General features: G+C 51.0%; 1 protein-coding gene across 1 annotated transcript in view; it reads right to left on the reverse strand.

Annotated features, from left to right (window-relative positions):
• The window catches only part of cntln (centlein, centrosomal protein), a gene marked incomplete at both ends in the record, with an annotated part of 92,077 nt that overhangs the window by 38,878 nt on the left and 26,575 nt on the right, over positions 1-26,624 (reverse strand). The window contains 7 exons of the mRNA XM_084454457.1: positions 2,648-3,174; positions 4,782-4,882; positions 8,856-8,945; positions 13,924-13,972; positions 14,162-14,174; positions 19,179-19,289; positions 26,116-26,237. Of these exons, the coding sequence (XP_084310583.1) occupies positions 2,648-3,174; positions 4,782-4,882; positions 8,856-8,945; positions 13,924-13,972; positions 14,162-14,174; positions 19,179-19,289; positions 26,116-26,237 (1,013 nt within the window). The remainder of the gene's footprint in view (positions 1-2,647; positions 3,175-4,781; positions 4,883-8,855; positions 8,946-13,923; positions 13,973-14,161; positions 14,175-19,178; positions 19,290-26,115; positions 26,238-26,624) is intronic.

The following is a 26,624-nucleotide window of genomic DNA, read 5'->3' on the forward strand; positions in this document are numbered from 1 at the left end:
GGATCTGATGGACACACACGCACACACACACACACACACACACACACACACACACACACACACACAGGTATCGACAGTGACCTTTGACGCTGACGTGGAAGGTCAGTGACATTTACGCCGTGGGTTTATTAACCCGGGGCAGGAAGGAAGGTGTGGGGGGGGGGGGGGGGTGAGGTGAGGAGGTGAGGTGTGTGTGTGTGTGTGTGTGTGTGTGTGTGCGTGTGTGAGAGCGTCAGGGAAGTAGTGACAGCGGAGAGAGGGGTGCCTTCCAGTGGAGGCGTAGATCTATGAGACCAATCCAAGCAGCCCTCCTAAACTCTCCATGCCCCCTGCTCTCTCTGTTCCTCTCTCTCTGTCTCTCTCTTTGTCTTTTCTTCTCTCTCTTCCTTTCTCTCTCTCTCTCCTTCTCTCTCTCTCTCTCCTTCTCTCCTCTTTCTGTCTCTCTCTTTCCCTTTCTCTCTCTCTCTGTCTCAGCCTGCTCAACAACTAAATTGCTGATGTGGCTCAAATGGATGCCAGCCTCGAGGTGAGAGGGAGAGAGAGAGAGAGAGAGGGAGGAGAGAGAGAGAGAGAGAGAGAGAGAGAGAGAGGAAACAAAGACGAGGAAAGGCTTGTCGGTAGAGAACGAGTTGCACGTCTTCCTCTGGACGTTATCTAACCACCTGCATATATCTCCAACTACAACCCCCTTATAGTAACACACACACACACACACACACACACACACACACACACACACACACACACACAGGGACATATTAACAGAACAGAAACAAGCGAGAGAGGACCACAGAAGGCATTAGCCGCTCCCGAGTTTTAAACCGACGGGCGCTTTAAGTGAGACGTCTTTCCTTCTTTCCTTCGTTTTAGACACTCTCTCGCTCTCCATCTCTCTCTCTCTCCATCTCTCTCCATCTCTCTCTCTCTCCATCTCTCTCCATCTCTCTCTCTCTCTCACAAATCCCTCTAAGTCCTCTGGCGGGTGGGCCGGCATATCTGACTGCTGTTTATGAGGCACATTGAGAGGCATTACCTGAGCCCCACAGCTGCCACCCCCTCTAAACGGCCTGGTGTGGCTTCCACTCCCACCCCGGATTAGACCTGGACACATTACACACAGGAGGGATGGAGAGGACTGGAGGAGAGAGAGAGACGGAGGGGTGGGGGAGAGGGAGGGAGAATGGAGAGACTGGAGGAGAGATAGGAGGGAGGAGAGAGAGAGGGATGGGTAGAGAGAGAGGGAGGGATGGAGAGATTGGAGGGGAGAGAGGGAGGGACGAAGGAGGGAGGAGAGAGAGAGAGAGGGAGGATGGAGGAGAGAGAGAGAGGGCGGGATGGAGAGATTAGAGGAGAGAGAGAGAAGGGGGAAGCGGGTGAAAGAAGGAAAAGAAAGAATGGGGGAGTGAAAGAGAGAGAACGGGATGGAGAAAGAGAGAGAGAAAGACACAAATAAAAAGAAGGAAGAAGAAGCAGAGACGGAGAGAGAGAGAGAGAGAGAGAGAGAGAGAGAGACATAGAGCAAGAGAGAGCTTTGGCGTGAGAGACGAATAAATATCGGTGTTTGAAATCAAATCATCCCAACCATCACTCAACAACCGCTGGCTCAGTGGCTTTTGCATAAAACATACATGAAATAATTACTGTCGATGGTTCTTAATTTAGAGGGTGTTTAACAGCTTGTAGACATCTGGTGCCAAGCCGAGCAGGGTCATTCAAAATTTATCTAACTAAATTAAGAAGGGAAAGAGGTGGGCATGGAGGGAGGGAAGGAGAGAGAGAGAGAGAGAGAGGGAGGGAGGGAGATATAGAGGAGGGGAGGGAGGAAAAGAGGATGTGAACGGTCGTGCGCATCCTGAATCGACATGTCACTAGATAACTGAACTGACTAGTGCGTGTGTGTGTGTGCGTGCGTGTGTGTGGAGGGGGTCCTTAGTGCTGTCATGGGAGGGGGATCTGGAGGGGCGAATATGAGAGTAGGTAAGGGGGGGGGGGGGTGGGGGTTGAGGGGATGAATATGCAAAGGACCAGTAAATTAAATCAACCTGCCAAACTGTCAATTTGAGCTCCTGGTGTGTGGAGCATGGAAGCAGCACCTCTGGAAGGGTGTGTGTGGGTGAGGCTGTGTGTGTGTGTGAGGGGGGGGGGGGGGGGGGGGCAGGCTGGGAGGCCCAGGCCGGGCCCAGGCGGCCCCCTCATCCCCGGGCTTTCCTGGCACCCGCTCAACTCTACCCCTGCAACGCCGCCTAATTTCACATGCAAATTCCAGTCAATGAGCTCCGAGCAAGACGTCCCAGGATATTTCCAAAGGATCTGACAGTTGTTTTTTTGTTTTTTTCCCCCTCTCTCTCTCTCTCTCTCTCTCTCCTCTTCTCTCTCTCTCCTCTTCTCTCTCTCTGTCTTCTGCTGACTGCTGAATACCAACTAGACAGACCCAAGGAATTCAATCAGCCATTTGCTTGCGTTTTTGCATATGCACGCTGTCCCCTCCATGCTGTTTCACACAAAGAAGACCACCCCCCCCCCCCTACCACCACCAACCCCCCACCTACACCACAGACCCCCTCAAAAATAATGAGGTGAAACCGAGTGCGTGCGTCTGTGTGTGTGTGTGTGTGTGTGTGTGTGTGTGTGTGTGTGCTAGCCCTACCTGTCGGCGCTCATGTCCTCCCACTCGTCCTTAGCCGGGCTGGGGCTGCGGCGGCCTCGCCTACCGACGGCGCCATCGCGCCCGGCCGCCGCCGGGCCTCCGGGACGGGCCGCTATGAATAACCCGACCTTGGCGCCGCTCGTTAGTAGCGCAGCGCCATCGGCCCCGCGGCTCCGCCTCCTCCTCGCCGTCCGCCGGCGGTACTCCGCGGCGGCCCTCAGCACGCCCAGCTCCTGCCGCATCCTCAGCAGCCGGCGCCCGAGCGCGACGGACTCCCCCGCCTGGGCGTCCGCCCGGGCCTCCAGGGCCAGGCGATCGCGCCGGTGACTCTCCCCCCGCGTCAGGGCCTCGGCGCGGGCCGCCTCCTGGCGGGCGAGGGCCTGGTCGCGCAGGCGGCCCGCGGAGGCGCGGAGGAGCTGCAGGTCCTGGGTCAGGGAGCGGTTGGCCTCCTGGAGCTCCTCCTTCTCCCCCCGCAGACGCCGCGTCTCCTCCTCCAGGGACGACGCCCTCCGCTCCAGCTCCGCTATCTGGCACACGGACCGGGAAGAAGGGATAGAGAAGAAAGAAGAAAGAAAGATAGATAGATAGACAGATTGAAGGAAAGAAAGAAAGAGAGAAAGATAGAAGGAAAGAAAGACAGAAAGAAAGAAAGACAGACAGAAAGAAAGCTGAGGTTCTCTCTCTTTGTTTTCACTTGTTTCTTTTGTGTGTGTGTGTGTGTGTGTGTGTGTGTGTGTGTGTGGTGTGCGCGTGTGTGCACGTGTGTGTCTGACTGAACCCATCCTGATCCAAGGCCGCCCCCCCCTCGTCACCCATCACTAAACAGTGTGAGGAGGCAGTTCAGTGTTGTAGTGAGATCTTGGGTGGAGAGACTGTTAGAGAGAGGACGGTGCTGCTGGCTCCCTGGCCCCGGGGCTATCTCTGCCTTCTACTGTGCTCTGCTCCCCCGGTAACACACAGGACCGCTCACACACACACACACACACACACACAACAAAACACACACACACACACACACACACAACAACACACACACACACACACACAAACACCACACACACACACACACACACACACAACAAAACACACACACGCACACACACACAGCCCCCCCCCCCCCCCCCCCCCACGCAAATCATTTCAATTACCCACTGTTTCTGGGCGCAAATCAGCACTGTCTCCCCCTGTAGGTCATTACATCTAACACCCAGCTTGTCATTCTGTAATAAAGGCGATGACAGTCTCCATTACACTGCCATATGGTGCGCACAGACACACACACACACACACACACACACACTCACTCTCACACTCTCACACACACTCACACACTCATGCAGACATACACAAAAACACACGCATACACACACACATTCATGCAGACACACGCACACACACACACTCTCACAAACACACACAAAGACACACATTCTCTCTCTCTCTCTCTCTGTCTGTCTGTCTCTCATACGTCGTTGGTTGGTTGGTGCAGCCAGCCCTGCGCAACGGCATCATCTGCTATAAATTATTCCGGAACAATTTAATTCCCTATTAAACCAGTTCCCCGTCCCGCTCAAGCGCCCGCTCCGTCTCTCTCCGCTGACTGGCCGTTATGTGGCCGTTAACGCCGCGCTAACGGCCCCGTTAACGTCTCCGTTAACGTCCCTCCGAGTCCCTTCGGCCGCGTGAGCGATGGCGGCAGGGTCTCCGTGGCGTTACCGTACGTTGGGGGTTGTGGCTATTTATTTTTTTTCTCTCTTTGTGATCAGCGGTTAACGTCTCACACTTGTATTTTAGGCCGACCGGTCGCTATGACGAGCCGGTAAGTGGTGTGCTTATTAAAAGAAGAAAGAAAAAAAAAAGACAAACGGCCAAGAGAAAGAAAAAAAAAAAGAAAAAAAAAGAAAAACTTTTTCTATGAACGTTTTTTTTTTTTTTCACAATGAAAACGCGCGATGAAAACGTTTTGCTCTCCCGCTTTCCTAACACAATGGCCCAAGTCTCCTGTACCCCCCCCCAGCCTACTTCTCCTCCATCAGAGTCTCTTGTCTTGTCACTCTTCCTTTCATCCCGAATGACAAAGAGCACTTAGTGCCCGGGCCGGCGTCTCGTGCGCTCCGTCATCACGCCGCTGTACCTCGTTCAGCCACTCTCTCCCGGTGGTGGCGGCGGCGGCGGGCTTTTTGGGAGTGCTGCTCCTGACCCTCTGCTCCCTCTCCACCGCTCTGCTCAGCAGACCTGCCAACGGGAACAAAAGCGCCGCAACGTGACGCAGAGTGTCTCTCCTTTTCTCTCTCTCTCTCTCTCTCTCTCTCAAAGCCAGACAAATTAGGAGACACCGGGAGAGAGAGAGAGAGAAAGAGAGAGAGAGAGAGAGAGGTATTAAATCAATTAGGCCGCTAATTGTGTGCCATTTCAGGTTTTATATAAGCCCCTATTCTTGTGATGTACTTTGCGGAACACACTGAGAAGGAAGAAAGGAGTGAGTGAAAGACGGAAGAACATTGGAAAGTTGACAGAGTTCAGAAGAGTCTCCAGTTGCTTATTTGTCGTTTTGTCGTTTTGTCAGGTACTCCCAAAAAAAAAAATAACAGTGTCAATTGAAGCCTACAGATGAATAACCATTTACAGTATGTTCCATTTACACATACAGGTGTGTTAATGTTTTCGTAATGACAATCTTATGACTTTTACATCAAAAGCAGGTTAAATGCAAGGCACTACGTAGATGACGTGTACTTGTAAGTGATGTATATCATTCACACAAAATAGGATTAGGATGGTCTGTACATCTGATCAAGCTCTCCCCAAAAAATCCAAACGCACATGTATGGTTAGTCATCTATAGGCCGACAACGTGATGCTTCAATCCAACCCTATGAATCCCATTGATAAATACCCTCTCGAAATGTTTCCCTCCTAAACCCACAAAGCACTGATCACAAACAAAGAGTTGTATTTAGCAGTCCACAGGGAGTGTGTGAAAAGCTATGTTCAAAAGCATGCAGAAAACACACACGCACGCACACACACACACACGCACACACACGCACACACACACACACACCATCCCTGGAGAGTTCAAACAAACACAAGGCAGTAATTTTGTTCCTCCAGGAACACAAAGCCCCTGGCTGCCGCTGCAATGCTCTGTGTGTGTGTGTGTGTGTGTGTGTGTGTGTGTGTGTGTGTGTGTGCGTGCGTATGTGTGTGTGTGTGCGTGCGTGTGCGTGCCTGCCTCCCAAACTGACACTTCTCCAAAGATAAGCGTCCACAAACAATAACTAACATTCTTTTATTCGTGATCCCACCAGACCAGCGGGAGCTTCCAAACTTTCCTTTCAAATCCATTCATTCAGAGTGGAAGTTGACTTGAAAACTGAAACTTTGCGAAACTCTTTCAAACGGTTTAGCGCTGGCGGACCCTGCAGACCCCTCTACGTACTGCATATCTCAACCTCACCCCGATTCACAGCAACACCAGCCCTGTGCCTACATGTAGGATTCAATTCAGATGAAGAGAATAAACTCTCTTTTAGAAGTGCGCTTCTCTCTCCAGAAGATCTCTCTGGAGTCGGGGGGGGCCAGACTGTCAGAAAGAGAAGAAGAAGTTCTTCTTCACCTGGATGCAAAAAGCACAAAGACGAAATAATAACGAGGACAAAGCATCTCGTCTTCCCTTCTCTTCCTGTTAAAAGTTTCATGGCAACGCGGGCAAAACTCATTTGCAGGATTGAGGCCGGAGGTGTTCAAATATTCAGACTCCCGACCGCTCAGGTCAGCTGACCTTCTGGTGTGCGAGGAGGGGGAGGGAGAGAGAAAGAGAGAGGGCAGACACGGAGAGAGAGAAAGAGAGAGGGCAGACACACAGAGAGAGAGAAGGAGTTAGAAAGAGAGAGAAAGAGCAGAGACAGAGAGAGAGAAGGAGTTAGAGAGAGAGAGAAAGAGAGAGGCCTGACAGAAAGAGGAGTTAGAGAGGCAGGGAGAGAGAGAGGACTAACACGGGGAGAGAGAGAGAGAGAGAGAGAGAGAGAGAGATAGAGAGGGATCAGCTCTGGTGAAGTCCACACTCCACCTCTGGTCTCCCCCCGCCTGACGACAGGCCTGGCCAGGGACGCGGGGGGGGGGGGGGGGGGGTTGTTACCCTGAATTAGCCTGCTCTTTTGTCTTCCTCCGCATGTCACACCACATCACAGCGCGCCAGGGTCGCCCCGCTGACAAGGTCCATGCCCAGACACAGAGACCATCACGCTGTTCTGGCTCTGGCTGCTCCGCCTCCTCCTCCAGCTTCTCCTCCTCCTCCTCCTCCTCCTCCAGCTTCTCCTACTCCTCCTCCTCCTCCTGCTGCTTCACGCAGCCTTGATAAGCCGGAACACTAGTGGTGCTCTCTTTGTCATGTGCCGTTGTAATACCGGTAAACCGGTTTGGTACAGAGTACATTAACATCCTCCCTCCCTCCCTCCACGACTCCCTAACAGGCAACAGCAACAAAGCACCCCCCCCTATCTTCCTTCTCCTTCATCTTCATCCGTCCAGGATCCTGATTGGCAGGGCTGGGCCTCAGACCGGCTGTTGTCTTCGATTGGGTCAGAGGTGTTCTGCACCAGCCGGTGTCGGAGGCCGGGACTGGGACCCGAGCCCAGAACGAACGTGATATGTCTGGACCTGGAGGTACGGTTCTGACCCGACTCGACCCAGAGTACTGGCTGACGGCTTGGCTTGGAGGGGTTAAGGGGGAGTGAGTGGCTCTCGGAGAGAGAGAGAGAGAGAGAGAGAGAGAGAGAGAAAGAGGGAGAGAGAAAGAGAGAGAGAGAGAGAGAGAGAGAGAGAGAGGTCTTTCAATCCAAAAGAATGTCTGCTGTTGTGGGACTTGGAAAAAACATCAATATTATAGTCTGTAGCACCACAACAGCCAAAATCTATCTACCAGACAATCAATGTACCACAACGATTGACCTCAGGTTTGAAAAACGTACTATAGCGCTGTCTGAGGTTCACGTGGACAATTAAGTCCTTGGTGTCAATTTTCGGTTGATTAGGTGACAGGATGGAACCTTAACTCACTTCCTTTCAATGCAGGTGTAATTTCCCGGCATTCCCTGATTATGCATTGATTGTCAATAGGGGAGCATCCGCCAATTTAATTAGTGTCCATTCCTTTATCGCCATGGTTTTTGCCTCTACGACATTTCAACCATCTGTGGTCGTCAAGTCAATTAAAGGCGATCGAGGACAGATTCATTATCGAACCGGTTAATTAACGCCACTGTTTCAGGCTATCTGATGAAGGGTTGCAGATTGGTTCCAAAGCGATGCTCCTCTGGTTAAAGAAGGACATACTGTATGCAGACAAGATGCGAACTCCTTGATCTCGGAGCCGACTTTGAAACACTTTAATCAAGTCTTAATTGAGTTGTCCTGTTAATTCCGCCAAAGACGCGCAGCTAATGCACCTATGGCCTGGAGGTTCGAGAAGACAGGAACCCTAGAATAGTCCCTGTGAGACAGATGGTGAAACCTAGACATGTTAAACATGTATATATACAGGTGTGGTACTGAGTGTTTTGTTTCTTTGCCTGGAGCAACTTCCTGAGGCGGCACATGTTGCCACCACTTTATTCTTTAAAGGAACAAAGGAAAACTGATCACTGAGATGAAACTGAGGTTAGTGGACTTCTAGCTCCATCAGGAATTTTCGAAATGCGATTCTGGGTCTGGGAAAGGCTCTCATCCAGAGTGATTTCTCGGTTGGAATTCTAACAAGGCCAATCGGCGTCCTTTGAATGCGATGACGGAATTAACCTGTGCGACGTGATTGGTTAGGGGACGATCTAATCACAGAGGACTCGGAAAATGGCTGCAATGGGGGCCTGTTCAGACTGAAGGGAAAATAAATGGCTAGTGGGGTTTCAGGTCAAACGACACAACTGGAGATGGAGGAGAAGCAGAGCCAGGCGAGAGGCTGGGGGAGAGAGAGGGAGAGAGAGAGAGAGAGAGAGAGAGAAAGAGAGAGAGAGAGAGAGAGAGGAAGAGAGAGAGAGAGAGAGAGAGAGGAGGGTGGAGCAGGACACATCTTCAGACAAAGGATGTTGGAAGTCAACATTTCAGTGAGAGAGAGAGCGAGAGAGAGAGAGAGAGGGAGAGAGAGCGAGAGAGAGAGAGAGCGAGAGAGAGAGAGAGAGAGAGACACGGACGGACGGGGAGGACTCACCTTGATACTCGTTCTCCAGACAGAGACGCAGCTCCTTCACCGAGGCCCGGTCCATGGCAGCCTGGACACGCAACACATCCAGCTCCTCCTCTAGGTTGGTCCTGACACACACACACACACACACACACACACACACACACACCCACACCCACACCCAGACACAGACACACACACAGACACACACAGACACACACACACACAGACACACACACAGACACAGACACACACAAAACCTTGTTTTACTTTTAACTTTCCAAACACCAAGATCCCTCTACAAGCCTGACTGGAATGATGAGATGGAAAGAAAACCAACTAATTAAAGCGCTTCTTAATTCATCTGGAAATCAAAGTGACAAGAAACATGAAACCCCAGGTAAGGGGGTACAGTGTGTGTGTGTGTGTGTGTGTGTGTGTGTGCGTAATGGGGCACGCATGGGCGGGGTGACGGTGGTAGGGGATCACACAACAGACAAGCCTACAGAAAGTGAGCCCAATTACCTCACCGCAATTAGCTTGATTCTTGCTAAAGGCTAATTAAGAGAGAAGGCAGCCATGCTGGAGACTGCTGCAGCACTTTCAAGTTATTATTAGGACCCAAAAAGAATCCTGGGGGGGATGGTGGGCGAGGTCCCTCGGAGACTCACGCACCTGAAAACACACACACACACACACACACACCTAGTTCTCCACCCCCCGTTCCCGCTCCAAAGCCTTAGCACCAGGGAGAGGAGTCGGAGGGAAACGCTTCTGGAAACTTCTGTGGCATTCGTTCTATCCTCCTGCGTCGCCCCCCCGCCCCTCGTGGAGCAGCAGACAACGAGACAAGAGCTCCTTTGTGTCTCGCCTGGTTGACTCTGAGGTGCAGGCTGGAGGGGCCAAGTCCACACTTCCACTTCTGGAGTTCAGGAAGATGAAGATGTGCATGTGTGCTCTAGCACTGGATTTGTACTATTTAGTACTTTTTTTGGCACTATATTTTGCACTATACTGTGTGAGGAAGGGCTTCTGCATTTGCTAACCAGTTATTACTGGATAGTGGTGAAAAGTGTTGACTGGGATGAGCTGTATGGTAGGATCATGATGCAGTAAACCACGTTAGAGCACAGTAGGTCATAGCCTCATGGCTAACCACCTTGACTTAAACAAGTGGACAAATTAGCCTCTCTGGGGGCGGGGTTATGGGGGGGGGGGGGTGGTTGTAGATGGATAAATGCCGCTCATCTATAGATTTCCCTCTATAAATGCACTCCAGTCGATGCAGCACGGGCCCCGGACGGAGAATGGCTGATGTTTCCAACCCCTTAATGGGACAAATGAGCTGAAATGTAGCGCCCAGGCAACACGCCCGCCCGAGCTAATGTTTCTCCTTTATGCGTGTTGGGATGCTGATGGTATCGACGCCGCGGCCGGGCCTGATAGGGACGCCCGTCCGCTTTGTTGAAGGATAAACGTGTTTCCGAGAGAAGGCAGAGGGGTTGGGTGGCAGATTGGGTTTCCATGATCGGGGGACCTCTCTGGCTTCCCACCATGACACTCGTTAACACAGCTAATACAATCATAGAGTTTGTGTGTGTGTGTGTGTGTGTGTGTGTGTGTGGTCCAATATGTCATTGGAGCGGTTAAGTTACATTGTTCGAGTGAAATTAACACTAGTAGCATCAAGCCAGGCGCAAAGCCGTCTCGGGCGAATTGCTAGCGATCATCTTCAAAATCCTTCCAGAACTTCATCCTTAAAAGTTGAATATAGACGACACGGGTTTATGAACGGAACACATTTCAAGTTTCAAACCCAGCAGGCTGTTCGTCACGTAACGCCATCACATGATGAAGCACATTCAAATTGTCCTAACTGACACATTCAAATCCTGACTGACAACATTCAAATCCTAACTGACATCGGCCAAGAACATCGTCCTTCAAAAGGCTACCTCTGGTGCAGAGGGTATAAATCCCCGAGACATGACGGCGTTCTCGCAAACAGACCGTCTGCTAATGCACGGCCGCCATTACATGGAACTGCTCTCTCTGGCGTCTCTCCGTCTCTCTCTCTCTCCACCGAGGCAGCCCCCGCCACCAGTTGTTCAATTAAAACACAGACGCCCCTGCAATCCCGCTCTTTTTTTCTCGTCATTTATATTGTTTCTTTCCGAGACGGTGCCAACTCCTCCCGTTCGCCCAATCTCTCACTTGCCGCCCAGCGCTCCCCTCTCTCCCTCCCTCTCTCTCTTCCCTCCCTCTCCCAGCGCTTTATAGCCTTGTGATGCCCTGTGTGAATACCTCCATTTGAATAACAGATGTTTATTTGCGGCCTGCGAGGGTCCTGGAGGAGGACGGGGGGAGCAGGCCTCTCCTGAGGGCTCGGCGCTGGCTGGATACCGCGTACAATCAACAGATAAATAGAGAGAAGAGGAGGAGAGAGGAGGGGAGGGGAGGGGGTATCACCGGGGGGCCGCAGGTACCTCTACAACCGACACCTGGGAGAGAGAACGAGGGATAAAAAAAAAAAAAAAAAAAAAAAAAAAAAAAACCTTTCTAGTTTTATATTACAGAATGCTGAGCATATCTGAGATGTGACGGAGGAAGTTACTGTCACTAGAATTGGCAAGCAGATGGAAATGATTCTGCCTGTTATTGTGTTTACGGTACGTTGCGCACGCTGGAGGAGCAGTGAGGAGAGACTGGGAGCAGCTACTCCTGAGAGCTGAGAGGTTCCTCACTCGTCCTGAAGTAAGCCTGCTAAAATAACTTCCTGTGTGAGAGTAGCCCCCTCTGCTATGATATTACAATAGCAGCCTTACAAAAGCAGACTTAGCGTACTTAGTGTAATTCGGAACGGTGGGCCCGAGTGTCCAAGTTAACCTCTAACCCCTAGCGGTGTGAGAGCCAAGCCCAACCAATCGAGCAACAGTGACCATTAGACAATCAGTACTGGTAGCCGTCACCCACGTCAACACCCATGATTCATTTCCTTCCTGTTTTCTCCAAACCGGTAAGGAGGAATATCGGCGGTCATTCAAGCATCCTGAAATAGAATCTTTGTCTCTGCCATTTTTTTCTCTCTCCAAAAGAAGCCGCCAAATCCCATTTCGGATTCCCTCATGACTCCCCTCCCCTCACCCGAGGTAGAAGCAGACTCAGCAGGCATGAAAACATGAGAGGACACCTCTGCTCACAATCCCCGTCCCAAGACTGCAGTCAGACAGACAAATGTGTGTTAATGCTTATTAATGTCTATGATCTGGTCTGCAATGTAAACATGTCTCATATACCTCTGAATTCAATTCAATCCCTCTCATTTAGAAAAACACATTCAGTGTCTGAGTGTAGCCGTGAGGTATCCATTCCCAGTCATTTGATCTAGTTTCTACCCGTGTTCCTGCAGCTAATAGGGGCCTGGGGTCCCAAACAGGCAGCCTGGGACCCCCGGGTCACTACACCTCTACATACCATCTCTGACCCTCACCTCGCCCCTCCTCCCCCCGGTCAGACTACTGTATGTACCAGGGCAAGAGGTAAGACAGCGAGAGAGAGAGAGAGAGAGAGAGAGAGATAGAGAGAAAGAGAGAGAGAGAGAGAGAGAGAGAGAGTGTAGTGAGAGAATAAAAAAGAAAAAAATTGAAGAAAACACTTTTGGCATTTTTAAGAGTGCGTGGGGAAAAAAGACAGAATCACACTTTAGGGGATGGGGGGAAAAAACCGTAGAGGAGACATCGTCGGAGAGGAAAGACATCACGGGCGTCCCGGGGGACTCCCCGCTCCGAGCTACGGTAAGCCGGAGTAGGGCTGTGCTTCTCCGCTGGGTCGGGGTGCAGCCCGGGCGGATAATCCTTCTGCTGTCAGCAGAACGTGGCTGAGTTCACACAGCTCTGCGGTGTTGTTGTGTGGCTATAGGCTACAGGCAACAACAACAACATCGGCAGCGGTGTCAGGGAATGAGTCTCCTCCCTGCCAGGGGGCAGATAGACCTGCGGGGTACGAAGGAACACTGGTAGAGATCTGCTAAGCGGTTAGGGGTGTCCACTGCGTCCTTCTGCATTTAAATACCAGATTTTTGGGGAAACACTTCAGAGGAAGGTGTGTTGATATTGTTGAGGTGTCCCAGAATGCTCGGGTAGGATAGTGGTGTTCCACAAAATACAATTAAACTCCAATAGGAACCGGAGAATGTCTCTGCTCGTGATCACATGCGGTACTGATTCTGTCGTCTCGTTTTCCAAGTTAAATTAATTTTGCAACAGGAATGTGTCAATTAGTCCACAAAGTTATTAAGACACTTAACCCCTGTGTTATGGTCTTTCCATGGGGAAATTACAAATTACATTACTGTATCTTTCTAAACACTATCTTTTTTGAAACAATTTAATTTGTGCTCCTTGTTTCACGGAGCAGCCCCTTTAAGTGTTCTGAGCGACGGCTCAGTGCTTCAGATGAAGCTCGCCTCATAATTACCCACTTAGTCACACTTTTTTTTAATGCTTTTTAAAGTTTTTTTTTTTTTTTAAGAATAATTTATTTTTTATTAGCACGTAACTAATGAAGGGAGTCCTTTGGTGGTTGGTTTTCAAAAAACATGCCTCTCTGTGTGTGTGTGTGTGTGTGTGTGTGTGTGTGTGTGTGTGTGTGTGTGTGTGTGCGCGTCTCCTTCCTCTAAGCCCCTAGTCCAGGGGGCAAAAGACACTCATTACTACTAATACCTTTAAAAGAATCAAGATGAAACGAAACAGCAATAAGTATAGAGAGAGAGAGAGAGAGAGAGAGAGAGAGAGAGAGAGAGAGAGAGAGAGAGGGGGGGGGGGGGGGGACGGGCAAACTTTATTTTATTAAACTTCATTAGAGTCAAAGTCAGAGAGACGCGGGCTGGTTGGCGCTGGGGGCGGGGCTTCACGTCCGTGATGGTCACTCTCTCTCTCTCCGTCGCCGCCGACGCTCTGTCTCCGCAGCCAATCACCTCAAAGCCTTTCCTGCCCCCGGCGGTAATGGCTGTCTAATGTATGCTTTGATGTGGTGTGGAGAGCTAGCCTCTCTCTCCCTCTCTCTCTCTCTGTTTACTGTGTTGTTGACTGTTTACCGCGGGTGTAAATAAGGCCCTGCCTCTTCTCCACCAGCAGACCATTTAACTACAATTAAGACGTGGAGGAGGACACGCTGCAGACACATACACACACACACACACACACGCACACACACACGAACGCGCATAATGAGATGGATAAAACGATCCCGCGGCGTGTCGTGTCAGCCGAGTACACCGCTGTAGCTCACGCTGCCGCCAAGACGTCTCAGTCTCAAGACGAGCCTCCGCTCACGGGGTACGCAGGGCTGCACACCCCAACACTGTCACGGCACTAAGCAGCACAGAGTACCAGACAAAACCCTCCCAAGTACAACTATACTTTTGTATTACGGTTCCGGTACAAGCCGCAACACTGAGAGACCGTTTTTAAACGGAGCCGATCGACCGGCCGGTCCTGCGTGATTTGGACGATGAAGCCCCTCCGCTCTCTGGCGTCCTCCTCCGAGCTCCGCCCCCTCTCCTCGTTCAAGGGTACAGGGGTAGAAAACGAGCTGTTAAAGGACTTTCAACGCATCTGTGGCCATCTGGGAGACGGCTTAACTAGCTAACAGCACCTTAGCCCCGCTTCACCTTCCCAAACAACCTCTGCCTTGGGATGGACGGGAGGAGAGGAGGTGTGGAGAGAGATGGAGGGAGGAGGAGGAGGAGGGGAAGATACGGGTTGGGGGGGGGGTCACTCTACAGGGACCCGGGGCCTGCGAATACAAACTGCGCCTTTATTTTGGGGGGAAACGGTCGTTCGGACGGCGATTGTGTGTTTGAGTGCTTGTTTGTATGGAGGTGGTGATAGGGGGCCTCTGGATGCAGACTAGCAGAAGAGAGAGAGAGAGAGAAGGAGAGAGAGAGGGAGAGAGAGAGAGAGAGTGGGGAGAGAGAAGGAGAGAGAGGAAGGAGGCCAGCAATGAAAGAAAAAACAAGACAGAAAGAAAATGAGAAAGAGAGAGAGCGCTATAGAGAGAGAGAAAGAATAAAGAGAGAGAGAGAGAGAGAAGGAGAAACGCTTCCTCCGGGGCCCCACCGTTGGCCGTTAACGGGCGCCCTAACTGCACCCCTCCGGCAGCCCCGATACCTGTAGCGGGGGGCCCAGTCCGGCTCACCACCAGGAGGTAATCATCCATTAGTGTATCATGGCTAATGGTTAGCCGGCTCAACCTTCACAAGCACAACATCTTAATACGGTCAGTGGCGTGGCACAGTGCCACTGATTGGGCCTGTCAGAGTTAGAGAGAGGGGCCCGCGGTACGGGGGTAGGGTTGTTATTGCACCAACACGGGCCGAGCCCCCCCTCACACACACACACACACACACACGCACACACACGCCCTTACTTCTTAATTGTTGGCTATCAACAGTCATTTGCATGGACGGGCCGCTAAGCAGCTCGATAGAGAAGCCAGGCCTAATTGCACCGTGGATGTGTAAATGTTTCCACCCCCCTCCCTTAAAGCCCCTGCCTCCACTCACAATAGATATAAAAGGGGAGTGTGTGCGTGTGTTTTATGTGTGTGTGTGTGGAGAGAGAGGTGGGGGGGGGGGGGTTTGGACGGTCTGCTCTTGCTTGCTTTATCGCACCGAGACGGTTAATGTTCACGAGGGCCGAGGGCCAAACGGTCGGATCAAAGTGTGTGTGTGTGTGTGTGTGTGTGTGCGCTCGCGGACGGTGGTGGGAGGGAATAGTTTTTGTAAAGCACAAGTTTAGAGACCCGGGCCAAGTTTACTTAGGGGCGAGCGGACCCGAGGGGGGGGGGTGAAAGGGATAAGAGCTAGCCCCAGAGGACCAGAGGGGGGGTGGGGGGGGGGGGTGAAGGGGATAAGAGCTAACCCTAGAGGACAGCCGCTGCACAGCTAGAAAGGAGAGACCGTCTCCCTCGTGCTTCCTGGCAGGTCACGCCCAGGGACCCCGCGCTCACATGACCCCCCCTCCTCCCCCCTACCACACTCCTAACTCCTCTCCTCCGTTCTCCTCCTCTTCCTCCCTCCTCCTCTGGAAGGAGGAGAGGAGAGGAGAAAGGAGGAGAGGAGAGGAGGAGTGGAGGACTGGGCTGCTAGCTGTAATTAGCCTGGACAGCTCGGGCCGGCAGAGAGGCGGCCAGGCTACATCATAATGAGCTCAGCTGGGATTAGGAGGACAGGGCGGGGGGGGGAAATGGGTGGACGGGGGTGGGGGGGGGTGGGCAGAGAGGAGGAGGGAGGGAGGGAGGGAGGGAAGGAGGGGGAGTGGAGAGGACCGGAGGCCTGACCCCAGCCTCCTGCAGTATCTTGGAGGAGCAGGAGGAGGGATGGGATAGGCCGTCCTGCTACACTGCAGATCAAAGGGACTGGACTGCGTTTGGATTGATTTTATTAGAAAAAAAATGTTAAAATACATACAGTATAGTGCTCTTCCCAGCTGGGCAACAGTTCATCATTAAAACCATTCTGACGAGGATTAAAGTCACAATAAAGTCTGGCGACTTATTTCCATTGTGGCCCTCTACAGGCAAGATGTGCACCGTACGAGGAGAGGAGAGGAGAGGAGAGGAGAGGAGAGGAGAGGAGAGGAGAGGAGAGGAGAGGAGAGGAGAGGAGAGGAGAGGAGAGAGAGAGAGAGAGAGAGAGAGAGAGAGAGAGAGAGAGAGAGAAAAGGAGAGGGAGAGAGTGCATGTCACAGTCTAAGAGAAAACCAGCACAACATCACATAACAATCTCCTCACAGGTCACACTCTGCCCTTTCATTCACTCCTCTACTATTTACTTATTTTACCTGACATTTAATAAATGTGATTTTGTATTATTTTTGTTAATTGTATCTTTATTGACCTATGTAATGACCTATTTATCTGTTAGTTTACTTAATGGTTTTCTCATGTCATTATTGAATTGTATTTTTCTTGACGCTATGGCCATATTGTTCACCTGACATGCCAGTAAAGCATATTGAATTGAAATTGAATTGAGAGAGAGGAAGACAGACAGAGAAAGAGAGAGAAAGAAAGAGAGAGAGAGAGAGACAGGGCCTTCAGTGGCTAATGAAGAGAGACACCTCCAGTAGATGAGAGCAGCTGTAATTAACACGAGTCCCTGGTCTCTTCACACACACACACACACACACACACACAAACACACACACACACACACACACACACACACACACACACACACACACACACACACACACACACACACACACACTCCCCACTGTGTGTCACATCCCCCTGCCACCCTCACCTCTGGCTCCAGTCTGTCGGTGTTCTCACACACACACACACACACACACACATGCACGCACGCTATGGCTGTCAAAAAGTGCCATAGAAATTGAGTTTGAAATATTAGCTTTTGTAATTAGTTAGCTTTCCAATATATTAGAATATCATTTCATCAATCATTTGCCTATAATTCAGAAAAAAAAGCTGCTTATTGCCGAGCGCACGTCATGTGACACTCCCTCTAAAACTGGCCTGCACGTTATGTTCCATAAACAGAGGACATCACTGAAGTTTCCTGCTAGGTTACTACATCTGTGGCCTCAGTGATGAAATGTATTTCAGATCAACCGTGTGGCGCGTATCGTAGAAGAGATGCTGATGGACATGCTGCTAGCTTGATAGCTGGATGGCTAGCTAGCAAGGCTAACTTTGCTAGCTAGCTAATACCTTGCATGTTTACCAGTACGTTTTTCAGTCTGGTCAGCAATAATTGATCTAGAATCTAATGAGCTTAGCTGCTGGTCGGCTCTGGGTAGCTGCTCCTGTTTGCCTTGCTAGCTAGCAGTTAGCTGTAATGTAGCTAAACGAATGGTAGGAGATACGCTGCTGACCAGTCCACCTTGGTTCATAAGCTCCTGTCAGTAGCTAGTTAGCCACAGTAGAGAGCTTCATATGTTAAATGGTAAATGGACTGCACTTATGTAGCGCTTTTCAACCTTGGCGGCACTCAAAGCGCTTTACAATGGCCTCTCATTCACCCATTCACACACACACTCACACACCAATGGCGGTAGCTGCCATGCAAGGTGCTAACCTGCTCATTGGGAGCAATTTGGGGTTAGGTGTCTTGCTCAAGGACACTTCGACATGTGGACAGTCGGAGCCGGGATTCGAACCACTGACCCTTCGATCATTGAACGACCCGCTCTACCAACTGAGCTACAGCCGCTCCCATACACAGGAGTCTGGCCAGCTTACCATCCAGATCCAGAAGAGCGTTAGGTTGTGGGTTAGCTACTGTAGCTATGCTAGGTTGTGGGTTAGCTACTGTAGCTACGCTAGGTTGTGGGTTAGCTACTGTAGCTACGCTAGGTTGTGGGTTAGCTACTGTAGCTACGCTAGGTTGTGGGTTAGCTACTGTAGCTATGCTAGGTTGTGGGTTAGCTACTGTAGCTATGCTAGGTTGTGGGTTAGCTACTGGAGCTACGCTAGGTTGTGGGTTAGCTACTGGAGCTACGCTAGGTTGTGGGTTAGCTACTGTAGCTACGCTAGGTTGTGGGTTAGCTACTGTAGCTACAGTAGCTGATGACACAGTCCATGCATGGGTTTGTTTTTCAATCTCTCTGCAACAATGTAACTACTGTAGCCAAACTTGTGGGATCCAAAATGAATATTTGAATGCTCGGTTTGACAAAACAAACAAACAAAAAAGCAACAAATAAATATTGTGAATAGTTTTCGAACTTCGCAAGCACGCGAAGGACGACGCACACTCACAACTCTATAAAAACCATGCTGATTGTGCAGTATACCAAGTACAATCAATATTAAACCCATACGCGGTGTCTCCACTAGTCCAAGTGTAAAACCCACCTGATCCTAACTGCTATCTGATATCCCAACTGATATCTAACTGCTGGCAGACAGGAAACAGCCTCTCCTTTTCGGCCGGTCATTAACCAATGAGGACACCTCACAAAGAGAGACCCCGCCATCATGGGATGGGTATTTTCGTGCAGGCTTTTCATTTTCTTTCTACGGTGTGAATCTTTGGCCCGCCAATTTCACATATGAGACAGGGGGGTTAATGACTTAGTGTTGGAGCCTGTTGATAATGATGAAGGGTGTGTGCGTGTGTGTGTGTGTGTGTGTTTAGTTAGCGGTCGCTGTGAGGTCGAGAAGGGCACTGCTCAAAGTTTAACACACGCAAACTGTGGGGGACATGTCGAGAGGGTGAGACAGGCAGAAGTGTGTGTGTGTGTGTGTGTGTGTGTGTGTGTGTGTGTGTGTGTGTGTGTGTGTGTGTGTGAGAGAGAGAGAGAGAGAGAGAGAGAGACTTACTTCTCGGTGGTGAGCTTCTTGTTCTGGCGCTTGAAGTAGGCCAGCTCGTTCCACACCGCATCGCTGTTCTCCTGGCGCAGCTGCCAGGGCTCCGCACGCACACTCCTACCCCTGGACCTGGACCAACACACACACACACACACACACACATACACACACACACACACACACACACACACACACCACACACACACACACACACACACACACACAGGTTTAGATAGGTACACATACACACACACACACACACAGGTTTAAATAGCTACACACACATACAATTTCTCTCTCTCTCTCTCTCTCAGACACACACACAAACAGTCTTTCTCTCTCTCTCTCTCTCTCTCACACACACACACACACAGGTGTGTATGGACAGTCAGACCAGAGAGACGGGGGAGAGCAGTGGGCAGGGAAGGTACCTCTCAGCCTCTGGCTCTGCCCACCTGGGAGGACAGGAGGAGGGGAGGAGGAGGAGGACTTGAGGAGGGAAGGACAGAAGGAGGAGAGGAGGAGGAGGAGAGGAGGAGGGGAGGAGGGGGAGGAAGGCCCCCCACTCTCCAACATTCTTTTTGTTATTCAGCCATTTTTAGCTGTATTCAAATGAGCGGCCTTGACTTTGACACTTTAGTACACAAACACACACACACACACACACACACACACACACACACACACACACACTTTTGCTACGTTTGCTAAAGCCCTGGGCACTGCCCGAGTGGCTGGGCGAGGGAGGATTCCCCACGCGACATGCAAATCTAAATAATGGCTAAACACACACACATGCAAATACACATACACACACACACAAACGAGGTCATTCAAATACACACCCCCCCCACTTATGAATACTTAATGACAGTTTTTTGCAGTGGCATACCCCCCATACCGTTAACGACCTAGCCACCACTCCTGCCCACACACGCATGTACGCGCGCACACACACACACACACACACACACACACACACACACACACACACACACACACACACACACACACACACACACACACACACACACACACACACACACACACACACACACACACACACACACACACACACACACACACGCAGATTTCCCCCCTGGCTCCCTGTAGTAGTATCCCTCTCATCAATCAGTCTTGCCCTAACCTACCACTCCAGCACATTCAATTCCAATTAGTCCTGCAGGCTACAATGGCTTCTGGTGGGAGGGGACAGAGAGAGAGAGAGAGAGAGAGAGAGAGAGAGAGAGAGAGAGTATGAAGACAAGGAGAAGAGAGAGAGAGAGAGAGAGAGAGAGAGAGAGGAGTAGAGAGAGGAGGAGAGAAAGAGCTCAATTGTCGTTTTTGTCGCTTCTTCGCACACGGCTTCTGCTTCCCGCTCAGTCAATAAAGGCGGGATGAGGAGGAGGAGTCTGAATGGACGCTAGCTGTGAGGGTCGTCGGTCGCTGCCGAGCGTTGCTTCCCCGTGGTCATTATGGGCTGGGCGTCGCCATGGTAGCTGTAATGCTGGTTAAGCCCCGGTGCCTGGGAGCACGCGCCGGGCGGCAACGGCTAATGTTTAATACAGGCTAATGCTACCGCAAGCAATCTGGAGCCCTTGAACTTCCTGTATGGTGCTTGAACAAGGTGTGTCTGTCTCTCCCTCTCTCTCTCCCTCTCTCCTTTCGCTCTCTCTCTCTCCTCTCTCTCTCTCTGTCTCTCCCTCGCCCCCCCTATGGTTCACACTCTGCATACATTTATTATAACTTTTTTTTTTTTTTTTAATTCAATATTGAACTATTAAACACAAACTATTTTCAAACCATTTATCTCTCTCTCTCTCTCACACACACACACACACACACACACACACACACACACACACACACACACACACACACACACACACACTTCCCCATGCCTCAGAGTCTACCCCCCCACCCTGCCCCATAATCCACTAGTTTCCATTATGAAGCAGGGGGGAACAGAGAGAGAGAGAGAGGAGAGAGAGAGAGAGAGAGAAGAGAGAGAGATAGAGAGGAGAGCGAGGAGAGAGAGAAGAGAGAGAGAGAGAGAGAGAGAGAAGAGAGAGAGAGAAGAGAGAGAGAGAGAGAGAGAGAGAGAGAGGAGAGGAGAGAGAGAGAGAGAGAGAGAGAAAGGAGAGAGAGGAGTGTGCCCAGTGAGGTTGGGGCTAATTGCTGTGATTGGAGAGGAGAGGGGTGAAATCTGTTTACCGCAGCAACTTTGATCAGGGTGTAGAATCTCTAATAACCTTTAATTCTATTTACTCACCCCTATCATACCAGTATGATTAAACAAACTTTTTTTCTTTTTAAATCTGTTCTCCGCTAATATTTAAGACGTGGGCCAACTCGTCCCTTTTATAGGGCTCGGGACGAGCGATTGGTTAATGGTGAGTGACAGGGAGGTCCCGCATGGGGAAGGCGGGCCAGACGGCTGTATATTGATGAAGCTGCGTCTGCTCTCTGATTGGCTGGCAGCTTGGTTTACTTCCTGGCGTCTGCATGCACCTCTCCAAAGAAAGGTCTCGGGACTACTGAGACTAGTTCTTGAGGAACTTCAAAGTCAAAGTCTATACAAAGGTATACTTGCTTTTAAGGAGTTAACGCGGCGCACAACACGCACATCACTACGCGGACACGTTGCTAAACGGCAAGTATATCGCGGCCGTTAGAAGGGAGGTGGTCCAGTATGGGGATGAGCAAACCAGAGAGACAGGGAGGGAGTCTTCACCACCGACCAACGCAGTGACGGACCTCCTCAAGTGTTTCCTGTGTCGCCCATTACCACAGGAGAGTTTGAGTCAAGGGCACCAGCATCTGTATGACAATTAAATCCTTCTTATTCTGCTTCTAGAAGTGCACACAGGTGTTTCCTAAGAAGGAAAATCTATTTTTTGCCATGTTGGAGAAATGAGGAGGAGAGAGAGTGTCTACAGAGTGTCACCAACACCACACGCCTCCTTGATAACCTGTTGAAGTCTACAGACGGGTACAAATGGTGTTTTTTCCTCTCTCTCTCTCTCTCTTTCCCTCTCTTCCTCGGTCTCTCTTTTCCTCCCTCTGTCTCTTTGTTCCCTCCCTCTCAGACACATGCTGGTGTACTGAGCTGAGACCAGACCAACACCGGGGTGAATGTGTTACATCTCTCTCTCTCTCTCCTTCTCTCTCTTTACCCCTTCTCTCTCTATGCCCCCCTTTCCTCTCTCTCTCTTCCCCTCCCTCTCTCTCTTTACCTCTTCTCTCTCTATTTTCCCTTCCTTCCCTCTCTCTCTCTCTCCCTCCCTCTCTTTACCCCTTCTCTCTCTATGCCCCCCTTCCCTCTCTATCTTTTTCCCCCTCCTCTCCCTCCCTCCGTCTCTCCCTCTCCCCTCCCTCCCTTTTTCTCTTCCTCCCTCCCTCTCTCCACTCCCTCCTTTTTTAACTCCCTCCCTCTTTCCCCTCCCTCCCTTTTTCCCTCCCTCCCTCCCTCCCTCCCTCCTCTCTCTCGCCCCAGAGTTCAGACAGGCTGACATGTCGGCGGCTGTTTTCTTTAATTAACCCTGTGAGAGAACAGCTGACGAGGTCAACGCTCCCCGTCCCACCCGGCCCCCGCCAGGCGCTCCCATTAGCCGCTTCTTAAAGGTCCTCACTGACACTTTTGGGGGGGGGGGGGGTGAGAAAAAGGAGAGGAAGTAGAAAATCAAAGAAGGGGAGAGGAGGGAGGGAGGGAGGGAGGGAGGGAGAGGGAGCGAGACGTTCGTGTTAATGGCGGTGCCGCGGAGGCCACGTAGCTGCCCTCTTTGTGTGAGAATCCTGTGGTTTTAATCAAAACGGAGGATCAGAACAGGAAGTGAACACCCCCCTCCCCCCTGCAGTCACCACCCTCCGCGCCTCCTCCAACACCTCCTTCAACCTCCCCCCCCGCCTGATCCTTCTCCCAACCACCCAACACATCTCTCCCCGTCCCTCCCCAGGAGTGTGCAGACACCTTACTCCACCAACCCCGCCCCCTCCACGACCTGTCACCTTCACCCCCAACCCCACACCCCCTCTCGTTCTGCCCCGCCTCCCCCCCTCCTCCCCTCCCTCCCCCAGGACCAGACACCACCAGCCTCTGGCTTTCACGTCCTAATGAACGTCAAGGGGAAGAGAGAGAAGAGAGAGAGAGAGAGAGAAGAGAAAGAGAGGAGAGAGAAAGAAGAGATAATAGAGTGAAGAGAGAGAGCAAAGAGAGTGAAGAGTGGAGAGAGGGAGAGAGAGGAGAGCAAGAGAGAGGAGAGAGAGAGCAGAGAGAAAAGAGAGAGATAGAGAGAGGGAGAGAGATAGAGAGAGGGATAGATAGAGAGAGGGAGAGTGAGAGAGAACAGAGAGAGAAAAGAGAGAGAGGGAGAGAGATAGAGAGAGGGAGGGAGAGAGAGAGAGAGAGAGAGAGAGAGAGAGAGAGAGAGCAAAGACAAGACAAGGCAGGAGGAGTGACTCAGAGGGGCTGAGTGCTACGGTGTGGGCTGGGCCCATCACCCTGAGGAGCTGTTTCTCAAAGCAAGGAGCTGCTCGTCTCAGAAGTCCTCTAACAGAGCAGGTAACACCAGGGAACACGCAGGAGCTGGAGGATAGGGGGGAGGAGGTCTTAGGGGGGGGTGGGAGTTGTTTTAGAGGGCTGGGAAGTGTCTCTGAAGAGCTTAGCACAAAACACAGGAACGTTAAAGACACAGGAAACTTGGCTTGAAATAGTAGAGATGCATGATATCAAAAGTTTAGTGTCTCATTAAGCATCCACAGAAATCTGAGTGGGAAAAAAATGTTCAAAACTATAAGAAAGTTCATTATTAGTCCAAACACAGCTCAGTGTAGGCATGGCAGATCACGTTTTGATCGACAGCTCCCTGATTGACAGCTCCACATACGTTAGCTATGGAAAACGCTAGCTAGCTACAGTACGCTGGCTAGCAATGTAGAGATGCATGCTATCTCACATAATTACCTAAACAAAACTCAAACGGTTATGACAGCTAGCTAGTCATCTAGATCATGGGTTCCCAAACTCCATCAATGTGGGCCTCCCCTCTGAAAACAGTGACACAACCGCGCCCCCCCAAACCCCCCAAATTTGTCAATTTGCCCAAACCCCCCAAATTTGCAAGGCAGCGTTAGCTAGCCCATAACGTTACACAGCTAAGTTAGCTTGGTGGCACCTGCTGCTAGTTAACGTTATAAAAACCATTTCAAAAATAAAAAACATGTTTTCATGTTTTTCTAACCATCCCTCCACGCCTCCCTTGAATTTCTTTGGGGCCCCCCAGGGGGGGCCCGCCTCACAGTTTGGGAATGCCTGATCTAGATACATCAGCAATGGTACAAAAGCTTGACAAGCCAGCTGGTTGAATAAGCTTTTCATCTACTCTACTGTAACACTGCAGTCTTAACGCTCATCCACAGACCAGGCCCTCATCCCCAGACCAAGCCCTCATCCCCAGACCAGGCCGTCATCCCCAGGCCCTCATCCCCAGACCAGACCCTCATCCCCAAACCAGGCCCTCATCCCCAGACCAGACCCTCATCCCCAAACCAGGACCTCATCGCCAGGCCAGAGTGTTAAATTGAGCACAGGCCCTCAGGCAAATATTAAATGACAATATTTAAAATTTGGATTGAAATTTAATTTCTAATACTTACAGATGCTTACTATTATGTACACATAAGACCATAAATTAGATAGTTAGAAGGCTATTGTGGATTTGGGTTTCAAGGCGCCTTAAGGCATTTGTTTCTTTGTTTCTTTGTTTTTAACACCCTTGACCCACAACTTTCTCAGATCTTAAGAACGACATCACATTTTCCCTCAGGCAGAATGAAGGCCGACAGGGACACACACAAGCAGCAGAGAAGAGCAGCGGAGAAACAGAGACAAGCCCCCACAACCGGGATTTGAACCCAGGTCACTAAGCGCATGTGTCATGAGAGCCAACCTAAACACTGTTCCAGGACGTCGGTCTGCTCTGTCCAACAGGGTTGTGGGTAACTTCGAGCCTCTCTCTCTATGACTGTGCGTGGGGCGAGCTGCCCCACTGACCCCGAGCACGGTCTCTGATGTCCACATGATATCATGTCAACCAATTAAATACCGACCCTTCATTGTCAAAACTGTACACCGTCTCTGAGTCGATGCCTCTGGCCCAGGGGGATTGTGGGTAGCTCTACAGGCCATCCACCCCTCCAGATATACACAACTTGTGTGTATATATATATATATATATATATAAACTCTGGCGCTAGCCTACAGGGCAATGAAAGGAACAGCCCCCTCCTACCTCCAGGCCATGGTCAAACCCTACGTCACTCCGAGGCCCCTGCGGTCGATCGACACGGTCACGGCTCTTCTCTGTCCTGGCCCCGCAGTGGTGGAATGAACTGCCCACTGATGTCAGGACAGCAGAGTCGCTTCCCATCTTTCGTCGCAGGCTCAAAACTCATCTCTTCAAGAAGTACTACAACAATCCTCCCTCCTAAGCACTTACTGTATTTCATTGTATTGTATTGCACTATATTTTAGATTGCTATTCAGCACTAGATTATGCTCTTAATCACTTGTTTTAGAAAGAAGATGCACTTATGAGTTCTGGCAAGTAGTAGTACATTGGCTTTTCCTACGTTAAAGGAGTAGTAAAGGGAAAATGCATGTTTAGCCCTGTTTTAAGGTTACTTATGATCATATACAATGGTTCAGATCAAAACGTTGGAAAAACTAGCACTTTTGAGAAAGTCTGATAATTGCTCTAACACCGTTTAGGTCATACAATGGATGTGGGTGGGCACCTTGAAAAATATTTAAAAAAACATGCTAAACTCTCGATTTTATATAAAAACACCATGATATAACGCATCGGGTCAGTCCTGGAGAGGGTCAGCCCTGGAGAGGGTCAGCCCTGGATCGGGTCAGGCAGCGGGCAGGGCGGGCGGGTCGACTCACACGCCTCGCTGGTCCTCCGCCTCTCGGAGCTGGTCCTTGACGGCCCGGTAGTTGGTCTGGACCAGGCGCAGGCGCTCCTGCCTCCTCTCGTGGGCGCTCCTCAGCTCCTGGTTCTCCTCCGCCTGCAGGGGGAGGAGGAGGAGGAGGAGAGGAGGTTAAAGGGATAGTTCGCCCTGGACGTCCAGTAACGCTCCGCGCTATCATGTTGTCCGGGGCCTTCGACGCCGAGGCTTCCGCCGGGAGGAACAGGAAACGCCGGGCGCCGGGGTCTCGGCGGAGCCGTGGATCAATAGGGCAGCGGTGAACCAGAGGACCGCCGTATCTGCTTTCCTGCCTCTGTCTGTTTTACAGCCGAGGACACGGACGGACACACACACACACACACACGCGGGGAGGGGTGAACCGTGTTTGCTCTGACAGCGCGGTGACTTCCTGCCTCCTCTCTCAGGTGCCGCCCCCCCCCCGCCCCCTCTGACCCGCCCGCCACCTGAGACATCATCACAGGTGAC

This window comes from Borostomias antarcticus (genome assembly GCF_949987555.1).
Source record: "Borostomias antarcticus genome assembly, chromosome: 20".
NCBI classification, from domain to species: Eukaryota; Metazoa; Chordata; class Actinopteri; order Stomiiformes; family Stomiidae; genus Borostomias; species Borostomias antarcticus.